Consider the following 21943-nt stretch of genomic DNA (forward strand, 5'->3'; position numbering starts at 1 on the left):
TATGTGTAGGGTACAACAATCGCTCATTACTAAAAAAAAATGTTCATTGAGCTTTTTTGGTTTCCGCCACATGGTGAACATTCAGGAAAGGGCAAAATCACTAGATCCTTGTTTTACTTAGTCACTCCTAATAATAATAATTGTTTGTTATTGTACAGGGCTGACAGTGTACGCAGCATTGTACATAGAATGTTTGCAGGCAACGTGAGTCCCTGCCCTGTAGCATTTACAATCCATTATTGGTGCCTGAGGCACAGGGAGATAAAGTGACTTTGCCCAAGGTCACAAGGAGCCAAAGCTGGGAATTGAACTAGGCTGCCTGCTTCAAGCTCTGTGTCATTGTTTTCAGAGTCAACACCTTTACTCACTGAGCCTTTACTCACTGAACCTTTACTCACTGAGCCACTTCCACCCAGTATTTTTGCAGAGAAATGGAAAGTAATAACAATGTACAATAAGCTGGAGTATAACATATCTGCAAACTTCTAACTCAGTGTTTTTCAACCAGCGTTCCTAGGAACTCTTGGGTTCCCCGGGCATCCCTAAAGGGTTCCCTGTAATTTTCAGGTCATTTTAAAAATTGTAGCAAATACATAAGAAGTTACCATGCATCTGAAGTCAGATGCGCTGTTAGAGAGGGTTGGGGTTCCTCAGAGTTTCACATGGGGTTCCTTAACCAAAAAAAGGTTGGGAACCACTGCTCTAACTGATCTTTAAATGAGTTTTGTTTATACGACTTGAAACTTAAGTATCATTTTCTTTTTTTTATAAAACATGATTTATTATATTTTAATAAGGGTGGCAATACTAGGAAGCTTGTACCCCTATCTCCTGAACTTGAAGCTCTCACAGAGTTAAAGGCTTTGCCTCAGGCTGTTTGTATCCAGGTGGAAGGGCTCGAGGCCCATAGCTTTGCCTTAGGCTCTCAGGTCTTTATGCTTTTTATATATAGGATTTTATGCATGCAAACCTTGGGAAGCCTCACATTAAAGAGCATGGACGTGAAGCTTTGTTTTAGACCGCTGAGCTCCAGTGTCCCAGGAACTATTACGTTTATGTCTCCAAATTTGTTGTTAACATTATTAGATACCAATGCTGATGATTAGATTGTAAGCTCTTTGGGGCAGGGCTCCTATCTCCCAATATCTTGATGCATTTATCCCATCTGTATAATTATATTCCCAGTATTGTAAAAATTGCAAAGTGTGGCGTGCCTGGTTGGCACTATAACAAAATAAAACGTTAACTATATTTATATATTTATGCATCAATATATTAATATATATATAACATTCAAAAATACATATTTGCTTGTTGGTATCACTATAGTTCTGTGTGTTTTATACGTGACCTTTGGTATTAAACATATAGTTTGATCTTCACATCTTCGTGATGTCATGATAGTAAAAATGGTTTCCTGTGTCTTCATTCACAAAACCTTCATAGCATGTGGAAACAGTTCAAATAGTGCAAACACTGCAAATCTAACAATTTAAGCTTTGCCGAGTTGAACCAAAATGTTTTTTTTTTTTACCAGTAGTTATACTGCTCTGTAATCTCCTTTATACAATTACTTCACTTGAAATGTTTCTGCAGAATCTGTGCACAGGGATAGGATTTTCTGCTAATATGTCCGGATAACAGCCACTAATTTAGTTTACCAAGTATATATATATATATATATCCTTGCTAAGACAGTTGCATTTTTACAGTAAACTTATATTTACTGCTTGCACTCTTGAAAAAAAATATATACACGCTCAAGTTGTTGCTACTTTGCACAACACTGTGGCCTTGCTTATTGCTTCAGTGTGTACCGCTTGTGGAACAATAATTACCATGATACAAACAGATATGGGCAGGGGGCTGCTCCTATTTCTGGTTTCTATGACAGCATAAAAGGCACACCACCATCTATCTATAAGCTCCAATTCCTGTATCCCCTTCTCTTTGTTTGCCATTAATTAAAGTGACCATATGGGAGAAGCTGATAATGGAAGCAGATGAGCCAGGGAAAAAATGAATTCAGCGATGGAAAACTGGCCTGAAGAGCTTTTCTACTCCCAGATAGATTTGAATACAAGCTTGGAGGCCTGACAATGGATGTCAGATAAGCTTGTGAGTGACTGCACGCAAGCGCACTTATCTACTACTCATAAACGGAAAATAGCTACCACCTAGAAAGATGATCAAGGCAGACTTATAACTAATACTGAGAACAATCTTTTCAAAGAGAATGATGTTTTAAAAAATTATTGTAGGCACAGATTGTGCACATCTCCCACACAGCAAATGTAACCAGCAAAGATCATGTTTTACTCATGTACATGTTCATCAACTAGGAAATGTCAGTGGAATAAAACTTAATCTCTCTAATCATAGCAGCAAACTTTGTTTTTTTTTTTTTTTAACTTTTTACACAAAGACTCTGCCCCAGTCCAGGATAAACTTCTAGCAAATAAACCTGCTATTTTCATGGAATCTACTTGGGGAGCAGTTCTCAGTTAAATGAAAAAGCCAAACTAATAAAAACACAGAATAAAACCACATAATAAGCCAGATAAATAACATACATCTGTTTTTCAACCTCAATCAATACAAATATAAACTCTTCCATCTCAAATTGTTATGCAATTGTCAATTTTCACCCTTCACACTGTTCTCAGGGATATTATAATGTACAAGAAACAAAAGTATATTGTGTGGCACTAGTACCTCCAAACACAGCAAATGAAACATTAGTCAAATTATACTGACTATATCTACAAATCATATTACCTTGGAGGCAGAAGACCAAGGGGGGTGTCCTTGTGAAGTGCACTCCTGGCGTTTTCTTTCCTAAAACGTTTTCTCCATTAATTACGTTCTTTTTAAAGAGGACCTTCCCCCCCCCTCCCCTGATATTATATAGATGTAGATGTCCAGATACCAAGAATGTCCGACCAAGCCCCAAATACTGTGTCTGCCTTTCTCCTGCAACTCATTCACAGATATTTGGAAAGTTCCCCAGTTTATTCCAGTGAAAGTCCTCTCTGCTAGATACAGAACCGCCCCTCAAGCAGATGAAGAGAAGGTGAGGATGGACCCAGAAAGGATAGGAATAGAGACGCTTAGTTTCTTCACTTCAAATATCTCATGCCTTCTGGATCATGGGAAATGTGCCCTTCAAAGAACAAGATATCCCTGGTCCCATCGGTAGCTGTTCGAGGTGCTGAACCCACGATTCTCTATCTTTGCCATCGAAACAACACAATATTGACTTACCTTTCCCACTCTATTGTCTGCCCCTTCTCAAAATGACATCACGGAAAGCAATCATGAAATGTGCATGGGGTGGAGGAGGGGGAGTGATGGAGAGCAGTTCTCTTACTCTAGTAGCAAGCTGTTTGTTGGTCTCAGTTAAAGGTCCTCCACTCCTTCCAGTGTGATCAATCTTGGTAGCTAAAGGCAGGGTCTCAATCACCTAATGACCAGGCTCGTCAATAGCACGAACTCGGAGTTGGGTTTCACTTTAGCAAATACTCCTTGAACCCTAGCCTTGCAATATATCTGTTTACTCTCCGAGGTGAAAGAAATTTACAGTATAGCATCAAAAAAGATGGAGCAGTTCACTTCCTATGGGGAGAGAGTGGGTTGGTCCTTCTTACCAGATCAACCTATTATTTTCTCTGCTACAGTCAACAGAAGGTGCCTGGTTCAACCACGCTGATTAATAATTAATATGCAAGATCGTTGAAGCTTCTTCTATGGGGAGGGCACAAAGGGCTGTGAACGTTACAACTGTCATCCTAATCCCCCTATGCATTGCCATCTTGTGGTACAGTCCAATAATTTCTAATAGCAACACCCAGGGAATGACAGATGCCCTGTGTGACAGAGCTTTAGAGAAAGTTCCACTCAGGATTCATGGCTAGTTAGAGAGATGACCTCTTCCCAGAAGAAGATGATGCAGCAGTGAGTGTCCGTTAATGAAACCGATAGCCCCCCTACACTATCCAATGTGCAGATTCGCCGGTTAGTGCCTTCAGGTTTTGTACAGTAAACATGTACACATGTCACCAACAAGAACAGCAAGAAAATGGAGCATTTAACCATTAAATGACCAGTGCACCACTTATGTAGCATGTCGTGTTGATGTCCTATGGTACAAGTCCTGGATAATATTGGCTCTCTGAAATGTCCTTTTTTTCATGTTAATCAGATTTTTTTTAGCAGTAGATATGTCATAGTCAGTATTTGTGTCATTAGGGAATGTTAGGAAAATAAAATAACATCCTCATACGTCAGAGAGATAAATAGATTAATTCCTGGTTCGAGTTGGGTGTTTTGAGCAATATTAACTATAAGTCAAATTTAGATTTATATTATTAATACAATGTTTTCCATGTTTTATTTATATAGCGTGGAATGCAATGAGTAACTTCCAGTGTAGTTTTTTTTTTAATTATTTATTTTAATCTCACATAAACCCCCAAAACGCATTCAAGAGAATTGTCTTATTTAACTGTTACTCGGTGCTACTCCACAATGAGATTATAATTTTGCAATTCAAACGCTGACAAATTCTAAATTATTTAAATATACTTTTTACATGAAAAAGAAGGTTTTCTATACTGACGGGAACTCAACCTACAATTAAAAAAAAAAAGTAAACTCTAAAAAAACGCCACCAACAGAGATAATAGTAGTAGTGTAGTAATAGTAGTAGTGTAGTATTTTTCAACTGTAAAAAGTAATTCTCGTCATTTAGGCAAAAGTATATTCTTGTCAGGGATTTTGGTGAAATACAAAATTGCCATGTTCGCTGCCAAAATGATTGAGAAGCAATTGTCTGGGGGTTACAACCATTAATTGAAACACCGTTCTTGCCAAAAAATAATAAAAAAAAACACTTTTTATCCTAAAACAACAAGTACTGGAATATTTACAGTAAACCTCAGACTTTCATTCACTCTGTGCCTCTTATCACACAGCAACAGGTCCAGATGTGTCATTGTACAGCTCTCCAGATGTTATCTGTGGAAGGGTCAGTGCGGCATCAACCTAATCCATTGCACAAAAAACCGCACAGAAACTATTACACTGAAATGGAAACTGACACAAACCAAAGTTGTTAAAAAAAAAAGGGGGGGGGGGGGCCTTGGATATCCAGATCAGAAGACGTCAGCCACTAATGGAATCACTTTCACCCGGTCATATTACACCGAATTTCACACCCACCCAAGGTTACAGTGTGTGGGCTGAGGAATTCAAAATAAATGGTGTAAGTATAAAACTGGGTTTAGACGTCATACTAAATCCTATTTATTTTACGGTATAAGTGAGTCTCTATCCACGGATACATTAAGTATGAGCTAAGATGCACTGGGCCCTAGACCTAAGCGCGTATCTTGGAATCTGTACCAGGAAAGTGCCAATAGATAGCGCAGGATCAGCACCGCTCCTGCGGACAGCTCCCTACTGACAGCTCTGGCCTTTGTTTGAGGAAAACTAGAAGCTGAAACTAGTTCAGATGCTTTTAAGACTTCCTTAAATTACATGATGTTACATCATATGTTATATATCGCAGTATATTCAACACCATCATCTGTGTTATATATTACTGTATATGTAATATAACAGGTAAGAATTAAAATAAAGATATTTATTACAGTAATGAGCACAATGTCGACTAAAATAGAATTACTGTTGTCCTATTAGGAAAGGGTAATGTACTCTATTTGCATAAGTAGACAATGTAATAAAATATAATGTATATTTATATTCAAATACATGTCATATGTGTGCAAAATTGAAGCATTACAAAGTTGACGAAGACGTCGCTTCAGCTTTCAGACTTTAAGGTTACACAGCTCTCTGTTCTCTCGCTGTGCAAAGTGTACACTTATTAAAATAGAGCCTTTATAAATAATGCAAGTGACCTTAATCAGGGCTGTTCCCTTGTCCTGCTAAACTCGCTGAAAGTATACTTATGGCTGAAGTTTCTGCATCTCTAATTGGCAGCAAGTTCTCCGGTTACCAGCTGGGGTGAAGATTTTCATGTTCTTTTCAATGCTCCTATGCAGATGGGGTTCCTTAATGCTTCAGACTACAATTAGTGCTGTTGTATATGCTGAATGGGAATGGGCTGCATTAATATTGTATATGGAACAGCTGAAGGGCTGGGTTATGCCGGCTAGGATAGACCCATGGCAGATGGAGCAAACAAAAAAAAGTTTTAATAAGCCTTGGGGCTAACATTGCCATAATGCCCTCCCCTCCCCCTCCCCTACAAATAACCCCCTTCCCTCCAGGACATGCAACTGCTTTGTCTAAACAGAAAGTCGAAGTTTGAAGTTTTCTCTGAATGGGATGACAGATTTGCATTCAACTTTTTTTTTTTTTTTTTAAGTTAAGCAAAACCAGCATTTAAGTTTCTATGGGATTGTAAAATTTGGCAACTTTTCAATAAGTCTGTTCCATTCTCTGCACAACTTGTTCTAGCTGTTTAGCAAGAGTTACAAATTACTAGCTGCCGTCTTCCAATTACTACAAATACTGTATACACTGAGTAACTTTTCCTGAACAGCAAAAGCAGAAACAGTTCAAGTCCAGCAATAGAAAAAGCAAGTGTGGAAGAGACAAAAAAGTTGGATAAAGTTTGCTTAAAATGAAACTCCAGTTTTGGGAGGAAATATGTTACTAAATACTTCTCTTATTTTCTCAGCCAAATAAAGTCTTTGGGCTTTGACAAAAATAAAGTTTGGGCTTTCATAGAAACTCCCTGAATTTAGACTTAATACTGTTTCTGACACATATTTATTATCTAATAAACATGAATACAGACCCTGGTCTGGGATGGGATGCTGTATTAACAAAAGAGGGAGAACTAGATATTTGCATCAAAATATTCTTGTTTATTTTAACTCTGTTGATACTAATATTGTTCTCATTAGTAAATCAACAGTCAAATATGCCAAGTAAACAGAGTAGTTTTTCTACTCTATATTGGGGAAAAAAATGACAAAACGAGTAATAATATCTATTCTGATAATGGAAGGGAATCCTGTCCAGAGGTGATATAAACACAGAACTAATTTCCCCTGAACTTTAGTAATAAACAGGTGTGAGGTTATGTAACATATCTACACATTCAATCTTCATAAACATATCTGAATGTTACGAACACAAAAACAGAATATACAAGTAACCAAAGCGTTGTAAACATGAACCACTTATGAATGGCTTTAGATGTTTAATTATCTTAATTATGACTGCAACGTAAATATATACACTCATGCTGCAGAACTAATTCAATCCTATCTCATATACATGCAGAAATATGTGTGTATCCAGCTCTGAGATAGACAATATTTATAGAGGCGATATTGACAACACTAAATTAAAAGGGCATTTGCAAAATACTGAAGATGTAGCTACTTGTTTTGTAGACAATGATGCAATTACACATCAACAGCACAGGCAGAAACACATCACACATTCAATCAATGGAAAAGTTTAGAAAGATTTTACAAACCGAGAAAAGTTTCACACAACTTCATTCTTGTAAGTGTTTGATCCACCGGCTCCACTTTAAAACAGCTCAGCCAGAAGTTACTTCATTCCTGCAAAACTTGCTGCTAGTAGCAAAAACTTATGTGCCCAAGAGGCAAACAGGAGCCCTGACCAGTCCAATCACAGCCCAGCCAGCCATAATTACAAATCAATGCAGGCTACAGGGCAGCCAATCCCGGGCAGCAGCCCTTGTGTACACAACACAATTGCTATTGAGGAGTGAGACAATGGAAAGCTACCTCCCCCATACTCTGAAAACTGCCTGCTGCAACTGACTGGGAGCCCCCCCTCTCCACCCCATGCAACTGACTGGGAGCGTCCCCCTGCTGCAACTGACTGGGGAGTGCCCCCCCCCCCAACTGGCTGGGGAGCCCTCTGCTGCAACTGACTGAGGAGGCCCCCCTGCAGCAACTGACTGGGGAGCCCCCCCCCCCCCAACTGACTGAAGAGCCCCCCTGCTGCAACTGACTGAGGAGCCCCCCCCCCCCAACTGACTGGGAAGCCCCCCTGCAACTAACTTTGGACCCCCTTGCAACTGCATGGGAGCCCCCCTCCCATCTTCTCTTACAGGCAAGTGAATTTTGGGCTGTCAGAAATTGAATCATATTACTTCACTCCAGCCCCTCTCCAGTTACCACTTTTTCATTCAATTTCTCTATTTTAAAAGGAAACTGAGCAGTTGGGGAAATATTTGAAGTTTTAATGGGCTGGGCTATATATCACACATCTACTGATCCTCCATAATGCCATGTTCAGTATGTGCTCTGACCTGGTTATCAAATAAAGCCACAGAAGGGACTTGTGAGGCCTCCACAGGAGGTGTAGTTTTAAAAAAAAGTTTACAAACTTGCACAGTTACTTAATTGCTAGAGTCATATTACTGTTCTAATATATTATTTCTAGTAAAAGCAGCACAGCTCTTACCAACCAGAAGAATTGGATCTGGATAGCACAGGCCCTATAGTTTTAAAATTATGCTGCAATTTGCCATTCACATCTTCCTGCAGATCTCCACAAGCTGTTGCCTGCACTGTCCTGGCAGATCTATTAGTAAATAACAAATATATTGATGTAGTCAGGGCTTCTGTAAACCAAGTGCAACTTCACCTAGCTTTTTTTTTCCACTATTTTTATTACCCTGGTAAAATCGCCAATCAATCTATTTTATTAAGAAAAAGGTAAGGAGACTGAGGATAGAAGAAGTGCAAACTTCTAATATATGAAATAAGAATTTACACACTCCAGTCTCAGCAGCTCGGGTAAACACACAAGCAGCCAGCATCTCAGCCCTCACAGTCAGTTGGTGGCAGATAATAGTGACATCCATACACATATTCTCGTACAAGGTTTGGTTCCATTAACTTGAACTCCTAAAGAATAATAAACCATTTTTTTCTATTCATTATCACCCAGCACACAGCACTTCCACTACAGCAAGGGATTCTGGGAAATGACGTGCAAATGAGCACACAGTGCCACTTTTTGCTTCAAAAACCATTTTTAACATGGTTCCCTATAGGCTTAAGCTTGTTCCATGGTCACAGCTTTGAGCACAGCCAGGGTTAAGGTGAATACCCAGAAAACCCACCCATAGACAGCTGTTTCGACATTAATGGGTCTCATCAGTGTATATATATATATATATATATATGACAATAATGCTCTGTAGAGGTTCGGTTACCATCAGATTGTTTTCCTAAAACTTGGTAAAGGGAATATAAATGGGAAGGGCAATCTCATTCATTTGCACAACTCTAGGGATTAATAGCTCTAAGTTTGCTCTATCTGTAGATATGTTGGTGATACTTTGTCTGGGCTACAGGTAAATATTTTACACATATTGTAAAAACGTCATAGACGACAAAAGTTGTTGTAGTGCTATAAACGCACCGGTGGGCATGGGATGATATTAAGTTATAAGGAGTACCACATATTTGCAAACATAAACTTCTACTTCTGTAGGAAAAGTGAGAGCCATATGTTAAAAAAAAAGAGTCTCACCCTTCTTGTTCAGGCCTAAAAAATATGCCCCTGAAACTCTTTTAAATGGTGTATAACTAGCTTATAAATCTTGGTTGAAGGATTGTGTTTCCCTACAATCAATCACAGTACCACTACTTTTGTTCATGTCACCAGCTACTGACAGTAATGCAGCAAGTACTGTAAAAATATCTAGTTAACTCCAAGCCCTGCTCCGATGGCCTTGCAGTAATGAAACACAATATGGAGTTCCCAGGGTTTAAATATATATCTGCTCTTGTGAAAACAGGACTGCCCTTTCAATTCAGAGGCCTAACCAGATTGCAGTTCTTGATTCCTATCCCAATAAATATATATATATTGGGATGGGAATCAAGAACTGCAATCTGGTTAGGCCTCTGAATTGAAAGGGCAGTCCTGTTTTCACATGGGCAGATGGCAACACTGCCATGCACTAATCACAGCTGGGATGAACCCACTAAAGTTCTGTGAGAAACACTTTCACTACCAACCTCCCAGATGGAGCGAGATGGGGGTTGGGTTACCAAGGAATTTATGTAACAAAGGCTTTTACTTAATGCAATTCACCAGAGTAAACTTGACCGTCTATTGAGCTTGCATGATGATTATTATTTCAATAGGCCAATATATTCTTTAAAATAACATCATTATGTCAGCAAGATTGCCAATAAACTTTTTTTTTTGGAGGAGGGGAAAACAGAAAATCTAAGCAGCGCTACTAAAGTCTTCTTAGAAAACCAGGAAGTTCTCATCGTGTAGATTGCAAAACATTGTTTCACCCTAACGAAGTAACAGCAATCCCTAATCAATGTGTGCCGTTTGCAGAAAGTTCCTTATCATCTGGCTTCACAGGGACCAGCTAGGTGCTAATCTTTTCATTTCTAAATGGAGTCTCCTGTAGTGGAAACTCATAGGAAATGCTAAAGAGGCCCAGCTAACAACTCCTGCAAATTACGAGGCTGCTCTCTTGATAAAGCGGAGAAGGAAAGAGTATTTTTTTCTTGGAAAGGACAGGTGGCAAAAGTAATAGGCCCCATGAACAAAGCTGACATTAATGCAAGAATGGGGTATGGAGCAATTTGGCTCAGCAGGGCTGGGGTTGCTTGTGTTTGAAAGAAGATCAGAAGATAATGGGACATTGGGCATGTCTGTGATATGACATCCCAAAGCTGTGTATAGTGATAAGGCCACTTTTATTTCCTCCTTTCATTTTCTGAATGGTCCAGACTCACTTAGCAGCATATATTTAAGTTTCAGTAAAGTGAAAGCAGTAACACTGATCAATGCACATTGTACTCTCAGAGCCTCACTATAACAATAAAGATAGAATTTGCAGGCATGCACACTATGAACAGTGAGAACACTTAAACACCACTTCTAACCTTTCATACATCGTTCCGTATGTTTAAGAGCATTTCAAATGTAGGCATGAAACCCTAACAACGCGAACACTACAAAGTACACAATATATTATCTTTCCATCTGGGAATGGTTACTAATTAACAGAGGGGGCATGTTTGCACACTTTGTAAGAGCTCCTTAAAATAATATTTCACATCAATATTTATTTCTAGTGCCATGGAAAAGTGTGTGCATATGTGTGTATACACACACACACACACGCACATACATACACACGCACATACATACACACACACACACACTCACACACACACACACATATATATATATATATAATTTATTTTTTCTCATCAGTATGGGTCATTTAATTCAATCCTTTGGCCAAAACATTTCCAGCCTGCAACCACGTCAAGGTGGCCAAAGGATTGAACTAAATGACCCATGCTTATGAGAAGAAAAAATATAGAAAGAGCATATAGTAATGAACTAAAGAAGTTGTCACATTGGATGTTGCATTGGTGCCTCTTTGTCTATTGTAGTAACCTTGAGGTCTCTTTCCCAGTAGCGCTTCACATGAGGTCTCTTTCCCAGTAGCGCTTCACATGAGGTCACTTTCCCAGTAGCGCTTCACATGAGGTCTCTTTCCCAGTAGCGCTTCACATGAGGTCTCTTTGCCAGTAGCGCTTCACATGAGGTCTCTTTCCCAGTAGCGCTTCACATGAGGTCTCTTTGCCAGTAGCGCTTCACATGAGGTCACTTTCCCAGTAGCGCTTCACATGAGGTCACTTTCCCAGTAGCGCTTCACATGAGGTCACTTTCCCAGTAGCGCTTCACATGAGGTCTCTTTCCCAGTAGCGCTTCACATGAGGTCTCTTTCCCAGTAGCGCTTCACATGAGGTCTCTTTCCCAGTAGCGCTTCACATGAGGTCTCTTTCCCAGTAGCGTTCCCCTTGAAGTCACTTTCCCAGCAGTGCTCCAATCGACACAAATAAATATATACTGTACATATACATTATTGTGGGTCTGGGTATTAATCTTGCTAAGATTGTATGTGTGTATGTGTATATATATAAACATATATATGCACTAGTGATGTACCGGGTACCCAGAAATTAGCCGGTACCCAGCTTACCCGGCGCTTTTCCAGCTACCCGGACATTTCCCGGACCCGGCAGCAGGGGGCTGGGCTCGGCATCGGGTAGGAACCGGCACTGGGTAATGTCACTGTAAATGAAAATACTTCATCACTTTCCTGCAGCCGGCCGACCAATAGGGACGCTCCTGCTCTGGTCACATGGTTCCCCGGCTCACACTGGTATCAGCTGTGTGCTGTATTCCTGCTGCTCCCGCCGGCTGAACACGGACTTCAGTTGCTGCAACCGCCAGCAGGACCTCTGCTGCTGCTGCTCCCAGATGTCACCGCGGTCTTCCTCACCCTGCAGGTAAGTGCCGTCCGGGTATCCGAGTACCCGGGTACCCGGCCAGGTAAAATTATTGATTTTGCCCGGGTACCCGTTACCAGGTTTTCTAAACAAATAGGACCTGGTACAACACTAATATACACACAAATAATTGCTGTAGGCATTCTGTTACAGGGCCTTTACCCCTGTCTAAAAGTGCTTCAATAGAAAGCCTGCAGGGAGCTGGTTAATTGCAGCTAAAGACAATTAACCAGTCTCCACCTAGCTCATCAGACAGGTAGAAAATCCTCCAGCAAAAACTGCAGAAGAGATCTCTTGAGCACACGTGGACTGTATTGCAAGAAGAGACTCACAGGAACAGGTATCTTGAGCACAGAGGCCTGTGCTGCCTGCAAGACACCCTGAAACCAGACCCTCTTTTCCAGGGGGCGCAGCGGAACCCGGAATCCGCCAGAGAGTGGCCCCAAACGGACACAACCCAGAGACTGACATAAAGAGCCCCCTGCTTACAGTTACCTCTTTGAACTTTGGGGTCATTGATTGGCAAGAGGCCTATCCTTCCAGCCCTGCAGATAGGGGCTGGGAAAGTGGGTTAGCCCAAGGGTGCGCAGTCTTTCCCTGCTGCGTCCCCCTTCCTGCTTCCCTCCCAGCTCTCGACCCCCCCCTCCTCCCTTATCTTGTCTCCGGCTCACAGCGTCAAATAATGCCACAGGGTCACGTGACCCAGCAGCGTCATTTGACGCCGCATTGCCATGGCGATGCATCGCCGAAGACAAGGTAAGTGTAGTTGCAGAGGCCTCACGCGATCCCCCAGCATTAATTTAAATGGCTTGGGGGAAGAGTGCGGGGCCACTGCAACCGCCCGCGCACCCCCTGAAAAATCTTGCGCCCCCAGTTTGCGCACCCTTGCGTTAGCCCTTACAAAGAGATAGGATGTTTGTTTATGTGTGTGCTTCCTTAAACTGTATTGCTTAAAGCTACGGGTGTAATAAAGACCATGGTTTATTTTCCCCAAATATGTCTCCCTGCTTGTAACTCTGCACGTCTCTTATTTATTCCTTTTAGTTAAGAAATCTTTATTGATCCGACATTTCGATAACAATGAACCAATCAATTAGAAAGAATTGGTACATTCTATCAAGCGACAAGACTTTTAAAGGTACTTTTGATAATAAACCCCTGTTTGGGTACAGAAGGGTAATTATTTGAGAGACATTCTAGTTCAATCAAACCCAGTGAACAAAACCGTATTTCCATCATTTCCACCCCCAGCAAAACCAGGCGGTTATAAATGCCTTGGATATACCACCTGTGACAGTATGATCACTGGCAAGGCTTTTACCCATCCGTATTCTGGGAAGATTTATCAGCCAAAACATAGGCTTTCATGCACATTGGCATCGGTGGAGTACATTGGGAAATGCCCTTGCAGTCTCTACTATGTTGGTAAGACGGAACCGTCCGTTCATGGAACGTAGGGCGAAAGGCTGCTCAAGCAAACACATTGCCTACAGGAACAATCAACCCGTGGGGAACCCCATCCTGGCTGCGGGTCACACAGTACCAGACCTCAGATGTTTGCCATTTGACCAGGTGCTCTGCAAATCGAGAGGGGTCAACACAGCATGCTCTTTACTACAGAGTGGGGGACTTTTGGATACGCCAGCTACAAACTGTGCACCCTATGGGACTTAATATGAATATGAATTTCACCTGTTTTCTTGATCAGAGATAAATGTTACTGCTGTCATGACTTACACATAAGGCTATGATAAATGTTTACGTTTGGGGTACATTAATTAATCAGACACAAAACATGTTATGGCGAGTTTAAAAAGTGACAAAAAACGCTCCACCGTACAGTGTACAGCAAATAAAAAGACTTCTTGTGGGTGCATTTGCACATCTCAGACGGGTCCGCAAACCTGTCTTTCCCCATTATCTCTTAGCCAACAATGCTTTCACTGCCGCCAGGGATTATGGGTAATGACATGCATAGGAGCACTCACAGGCCCTTATTCTGTAAGGTGTGACTACGCAGATGATGCGCAGTCACATTAAAGTCATGGGGACTTTTCATGCAATAGCGCGTTCTCTGCGCTATCTCACCTTGCAGAGTAAGGGCCGCACAGTGCATCACTTTTTGCTTCTTGTCCATTTTTACTTAGATCCCTATAAGCTTCTGTCTGCCGTATTACACAGATTTTTCAGCACAGTTTGGGTTAAAGAAGTGCAGAGCCAGCAAACCTAATCATAGAGAGCTGCTCATCATCAGTGTGAGATTGGTTACTGGCTATGCTATGCAATGTGAAGATGGAAGTAGGATAAATTAATGAGATAGGTAGGCGGTATGGTATAAATTGTGACAGCTGGCTCTAATACCATCTGCTGCCTGGATGTTGCCGGATTGATGGGTGCTATATTGACATACAGTATATGCTGAGTTCCAACAACTTTATTATCAATGTAACCTTCCCGTTCTGTTATCCCACTTAAACTTACACTGCAATGTGTGTACAGTTCTATGGTAGGGTATGCAACGTAGTTGAGTGATAGCAGATTCAGGTAGCTTCGTTAAAATCACTGCTATATCGAACGTTTTGGCAGGACCTACCTTGCGGTCGCAAGTCAGATACCGTTAGCGGGGAATATGCCATACAGATCGGGATAGCAGTGCCTTTATCTCTGCATTTTTCTTAGTTCTGCCCTGAGATATACCTGCAGTCTGTAAGAGCAGCACAGAGAGAGCTGCATCTCCCTGCACAGCTCTTACAGGCGATCGCACTGTTTTTATTTTATTTTAATAACACTATATTGAAGCAGGGGGTCTCTGGAGCTGAACCGCATTAACTTCAGCCTCGGGGACACCCTGCTTCCAGAGTTACAGGCCCCGTTATGGGTTGCCGGTATCTCTGCAAAGTTCAAATGTCCCGGGCAAGTGACACAGGAGATTTAAACTATTCAGGGAGATACCGGCACCCCATACCACGGCCTGCAACTCAGGAAGCAGGGGGTCCCCAAGGTTAATATTAATGCAGTTCAGATCTGGAGACCCCCTGCTTCAATACTATATTATTAAAATAAAATAAAAACAGCTTCATTACCTTAGTGGCTAGCTGCTATGGTAATTAAGGGATAAACCAGGGTACTTGTTTGTTGGGGGTAGAGGGGGATGGTGAAGGGGGTAGTTGCCCCAGGATGGGTGATTATGCCTCACAGGAAGGTTGCAGGGAGGGGCTAACCCCTTCATTGCCTTAGTGGTCACTACCACTAAGGTAATGAAGGTCTTAACCCCTCCCGCAACCAACCTGAGTGGCCTAACAACCCACCCTTGGGCAACTACCCCCTTCACCCACCCCCTCTACCCCCAACAAACATTAAAATACAATACAACAACAAATACTATCCAATACACCCATTGATTGCCAGTGTGGTTACCTATGCCTTCAATGGGAATGAATGGGCACCCTACTACCCACCCCCTCTACCCCCAACAACCCCTCCCCCCTCATTAGTACATTTGCCCATTACAAATAAAGCATTACCCAGCCAGCATATATTAAATTAAAGTTGTACTTACCCCTGCCCGGATGAAGGCCCCCCTCATCCTCATCTCTGTACTCCTCGTCCTCTTTGGGCAGCAACATTAAAATTAAAAAACTAACTACTGGTCACTAACCCCTTAATTACTTTAGCGGTTATTAACTGCTATAGCAATTAAGGGGTTAATCCCACCCACTACCCACCCGGGAGGCCTAACCACTATGCCCAGGGCAACAACCCCCATACCCCACCCCCTCAATCCCCATCACCACACATACACGTTTGCCCATTTGTTTTCAAAACAAAATACATGCACAATAAAATAACATTGACATAGTACAAAACCATGCCCACAATATGAATGAATGGATAACCTAAAGAAATACAACCACAAAATAAAAGACATTACAAAAAAAAAAAAAATGCATTGATTGTCACTGTGGTAAACCATACCCACAATATGGGCATGGAGTAACACAATGGCAATAAATGGGCAACCTAAAAAAAAAAACAACACAAAATGTAAAACATTACATTTAAATAAAAAAAAATATTTGCCAAAAAATGCATTGATTGTCAATGTGCTTATCTATACTCTGATAGGGGCATAGATAAACACTTTCCCAGTCATTGGGCATCCTAAAAAAAAATCCTAAATAATACACAATTAAATAAAATGCAATCAATGTATTTCTTACCTTTGCCGAGATGAAGGTTCAGCCTCCTCATCCAACAGCGGCACCAATTCTTGCCCCACGATGCAATGATCCTCAGCAGCATGATGCGAAGAAGTCCATGATCCTCAATTGCTATCAAATTAGGGTGTTCCACTAATAGATTCCTTCAGGTTTCTGCTATCACAATCCCTATCATCTATTCTTCATGCCATTTATATGTGTCATCATTATATATCACAGAGTCTAATTTTCAGCACCAGTCATATCATTCCCTGTTGCTGTTGGGTTCTGTGTCAAGGGATTGTTTGGTTTCACTGCTAGCACATGTGACCAGCTGGTATAGGTAGGGGACGGGCATCTTTGTGCCGGAACCCCCTTGGTCTGTGTTCCCCGCATTTGAGTATTTGAGTATTATCTCGGGGTCCTACTATCACAGTGTGTTGGATTGTATCTTTGTATCAACTTAGATCTGACCATTATAGAGGGTTTGTCTGTTACATTTACTCCCAGGGACTGTTTTAACTTTTGTTTTCATAGACGTTGTTTAATAAATTTGATACCTATTATACTTGAGTGCTTCAGATGGATCCTTCTTATAGTAATGATATATTTCCCTTCCCTTAGCACCGTCAGGGTCGGTACTGTCAGCCTTACTTTTAACTTTTAACCTGACTATAGTATATTTTGATTCAATTAGTCTGTTGCAGGTACGCTTTTTCGTGTATATATATATATATATATATATATATATATATATGCAAATATAACTGTATGCTCATCTGCATGTCTTAGGCAGGTCTGCAACCCCGCCTTTCCCCATTATCACCCAGCATACAGCACTTCCACTGCAGCAAGGGATTCTGGGAAATGACATGCAAATGAGCACACAGTGTCACTTTATATATATATATATATATATATATATATATATATATATATATATATATATATATATGTTATCTCATGAAGCCCATATTGTGTTATTGTACTTACGGTAGTCCTTATCAGCATTGGCTACATCTTCCTTGCCTCTCATCGACTATTACTTCAGTTTCTTTGTGAATGGTAATGTACAAACCATGGTGCTCTTCCTCCCACTGTGTCTCCTTGTCTCACACTGCAGTTCTTTGACTGTATGATGGTTCTTGTTATACTGTTTCACATTGTTCATGTTTTTGTTAAAAACCCACGAAGAACAACAAATGTAATATTTTGATCCTGGTTTTCTACACCTGTGTTATCTATTTCTGAATCATTTTCTTGCAAACAATGGCTTCCAGTTTAAAACAAAGGTAACTCAACTTCTGAAGCGTATGCACCTCTGTCTACTGGGGATGCTTGTAATGCATAAAGCCGGCTAGTAGAAATATTCACCTTACTGTACCATAATAAGCAACCAAAGCAGCTTATAGCATTACTTTCTGTGTTCTCACAGTCACAGGACTGATGAGCTGTCCATGTGACACCAAAACATTGACTTATGACATAAATAAAACACAAAGATGGAATCAAGACTGGAGTACCACAGTATTTATTTTTGAGAGGCTTGCAATGCAGCACCACACATGTCCTGTAAGGGTTTAATATCTGGAATGAAGGTTGTATTGTTACTTGGATAATCAGGGACCATGTGTTTACTTAATCAATGCTTCTGCAGATGAACTGCCTTGCTCTGCACTAACCATGTCATTGGTGTTCTGAAAGCTCACCTCCTCTCTTTCATTTGCACACACACAAAAAAGATGTTTCATTCTGAGAGGTGCTCCTACTTAGAGAGCAATTTTCCTCAACAATTATGTTTGCTGGCAATTTCAAGGGAAAAAAAGAGCTTTTGTTCATTGGTTTCCTGGAGCCTCCTGTGGCTCTAATGAAAAGCAACAAAGTGGTCCCTGCATAGTGATTTAAACAGAAACACCACTTACTAGGCCCCCAAAAATACTTTATACAAATTACCTTTACTGTTCATTATTGGGAGAGGCTGCTAGTGTATGTCAATTATCGCCGTCATTTCCCTGGCCTCTCCTTGTCGGGGCTGGCAAAAAATCTGCCCATTTCTTCATCATGGCAGCAGAAAAGGAGGAGGACTGTGCCGTTGTAGAGGGAATCTGTGCATGCCGCAGCCTCTCACAGTGTCCCCAATAACATCACTGTGGCATGATGTCTGCCTCTTCAACCCCCAACGCAAAATAAAAACTCGTCAATCGTTTTTATTTTAGATTTGGTTTTCTATACCGACATTGACTCGATGAGGAATACGTTTTAACCACTTTGCAGCCAGTAAAGGGTTCATTATGCCGTGGATTTGCTTTAAACCTTTACACGCAGTGTGTGCGCCTGTTGCCGAACTAGTAAAAGATTATACCCCAAACATTGACAAATCCATTATCTCACGTGCTGATTGCACCCTGTCAAGGCTGCCAGGCAGCGGTGACAAGTTTTCAACGCGCTTTCTGACAATGTTCTGCAAAAAAGGTTTGACCCTGGAACAAGGAACAAGGTTCTCCCTCTCAAAACACTTCCATCGCAGCTAACGGGAGCTTTATCTATGCAGAAGCAGCACACGCTCTTTGTATTAAATCCAAAATATATGTGCACTCAAGACAGAAGCATAGGTTATGTACACAGGCTGCAGGCTGCCACATTGTGAGGAGAAAAGAGACAAGTTAGTATAGTATAATAATCATTAATAATTGATTTTTCTTGAATACCGCTAATAGTGTGTACAGCGCTGTACATATAATTTTTGCAGGCACAGGTCCCTGCCCCATGGAGCTTGCACTCTAATTTTTGGTTCCTGAAGCACAGGGAGATGAAGTGACTTGTCCAAGGTCACAAGGAGCTGGCACTTGGGGTTGAATCAGCCCCCCCCCCCCCCCGCCTCCCACTCAGGGGTCATCATTTTCAGGGTAGCTTTACTATGTCAGAGCACTTCAATATCAAGTGAATACATTTATTGTGTAGATATTTTCACTGGAGTCGGATATTTCAGCTTTAAATACAAAGAAAAACACAAAAGAAATTCCCTGAAACCTTTATAAGGGTTCAGGCCAAGATCAAAATATTGGACTTGTACGACTATTTCTGCACAACATTGAGCAGAACCCCTGTGGTACTGATACTGGTCAGAGCTTTGTGGTCTGTATTTGAAAGGCTGTTGAAATGTCCTAGTCCATGAAACAATTGTTTAGAATGTCAGAGGACGTGTTACGTGGGAGAGTGCTTTCAAAACTCCACTCACTCCATCTGTTAGAATGGCCACATGTGTTTCGGAGGAATTCCCCGTGGCTGCAATGACAGTTACAAGATGTGCAAAACAACTGCTAAAAGCTGTTAGTCATTAAAGTTATCCGCTGGGCTTCTTTCTCTCTCTCTCCCCCCTCTAAGTCACCCTGGAGTGTGTGATAAGACACATGCAAGCACCAGAGAGGGATAATCACAGGACCCAAGCAAGAGATGCTAATTAATACCAGTCAAAAGTATCGGTGCATCTAGGATGCAGGTAGGAATAAGAGAGTTTGTGAAGCACAGTGTCTGCGTCTGCTTATATCTATTTAAGGCTTTAGTGGGGAATGGTTATCAAGGGCCAGGGAGTGACAAGATAAGAACTAGGTCATACTACCGGGGTATCATTCTGCATCAATGTATAGAATGTCATCTCCATCAGATTATGTACTAGGCATTAAGCATACAGCGGGATTGTTTTGAAATTCATAGGACACTAGGCTATTTTAGTGAATTTCTGGCCTTTGAAAAACCGCCCACGGTCCTGGTGTCTTCAAAAGTTCTTACTCTTAGAAAGAAAGAGCCAAGAAACCACAAACCATAACTACTTTGCTGACAAACAGAGACAACTATTCAATGCTCCAATTAGCCTTCCAGAAGACTATCTGCCATTGGACAACCTCTGGTTCCACTTTCACATCTCTCAATAAACCAGAACTACTCAAAAGGGAGAAGATCCTTCTATTTCCCAACATACAATGGCAATTGGTAGGAGATAAAATAACGTATTTAACCTTGTGAATCACAGACCCAGTATGGTCTTTGTCCCTCCAGCAGAAAAGAGAGGTGCATGAGAATTGTGCCAGGTAGTGTTAGGACCTGCAGATTGGTCATGCTGTGAAGTGGCCGCACGCTTATAACCTTTTGGCCAAAGGGTTTAACTAAATGACCCTTACTCATGAGCAGATAAGCACTGAAGTATTGTATTATATGTTGTGTCATTTGGTATGTTGCGCTGGCCTTTCTGTTTTTGTAACTTATTTAACCTGGTTTCTGTGTAGAGAAAGGCCCCGCAAGTGGTGACCTCTGCCCAGTGCTCACCGGGTCAGAAGGAATGTAAAAGAGGAATGGGTTTGCGATGAGATGGTTACTCTGCAGAGACAGAGCAGGGAAAAAATGAGTGAAAAGAAGAGATTGAAAGAAGGCGTCTGGGAGGGAAAAAAGAGTGTAATCAATCCAAATGATGCAGAATGTTTTTGGGGCGGTCCGGAGGCCACCGTTTCCTGCATTGGAGCAGAGGGAAAAGTTTGTGTCACAGCCAAGGACTCCCACCCGGCCCGGCTTCTAGGGTAGAGCTTTGTCAGATGTAGCAGCAGGTGCAGCAGGACTTGGGGAGAACAGTCATGTCTTTCTAACCATCTGACTGCTGCCTTATCTCCCTTCTCAAAAGGGCTCAGTTCGTTTAGCTTGAAGCCCCAGAGAAGCTGAAATGGAAGAGGGAGATAGGAGATGAAACCCTGGCTCTCAAAAGGCACATTGCTGAGCCAAAGAGACCTTTAGCTGGGGGGAATAAAGAGATATCTCTGAGATGATACCTCCAACAATGTGACAATAAGCACCAACGACTACTTATTCTTGGGGACACCATTCATTTTGTTTGCTGGTGTGAAATCTCCTCCCCTATTGGTGTAACCGATGGGTGGTTAATGACCAGATGTCCTCCTTATCTCTAGTCTGCAGGCCATACAGACTGTATAGAAGACCTGCACAATCACAGCACTGAACAACCTGTATCCGTAAAATGGGTAAACAGCTGCTCTCAAAACATTGTAAGCTCTTTGGGGGCAGGACATCCTTATGTTGTCATTTACATGCTGCTATTATCCCCATAAATTGTAGTTTATTGTCCCTGTATTGCAATTTTGTAAAGCGCTGTGCACACTGTAGGTGCTCTATAAATAAAATTATGCATACATACACACAACAAATCCCCATTGATAGTTTCTTGGTTATCTTAATTAATCTCCTTCTGACTGTAAGAGTATACTCCAAACCCTGACCTTCTGCAAAAGTGCCCCTCATTACAAATCCCTGATGCTCTGTAAGAGTACATCTCCCTTGTCTTCGTACAGCACTCCCCTTCGCTGTGATTGTATCCCTTCA

General features: G+C 41.4%; 1 protein-coding gene across 7 annotated transcripts in view; it reads right to left on the bottom strand.

Annotated features, from left to right (window-relative positions):
• The window catches only part of MYT1 (myelin transcription factor 1), an 87946-nt gene extending 80333 nt beyond the window's left edge, over positions 1 to 7613 (bottom strand). For 5 of the 7 annotated variants that reach the window (XM_075571522.1, XM_075571521.1, XM_075571520.1 and 2 more), the window contains exon 1: positions 7517 to 7613. In XM_075571522.1, the coding sequence (XP_075427637.1) occupies positions 7517 to 7541 (25 nt within the window). In that variant the 5' untranslated portion in view covers positions 7542 to 7613. Of the gene's footprint in view, positions 1 to 2778; positions 2839 to 3264; positions 3947 to 7516 lie in introns of those variants that run through there. The other 2 variants (XM_075571525.1, XM_075571524.1) reach the window with 2 other exon arrangements.
• Positions 7614 to 21943: the final 14330 nt, after the last annotated feature.

The sequence above is a fragment of the Ascaphus truei genome, chromosome 15 (assembly GCF_040206685.1).
Source record: "Ascaphus truei isolate aAscTru1 chromosome 15, aAscTru1.hap1, whole genome shotgun sequence".
Lineage (NCBI taxonomy): Eukaryota > Metazoa > Chordata > Amphibia > Anura > Ascaphidae > Ascaphus > Ascaphus truei.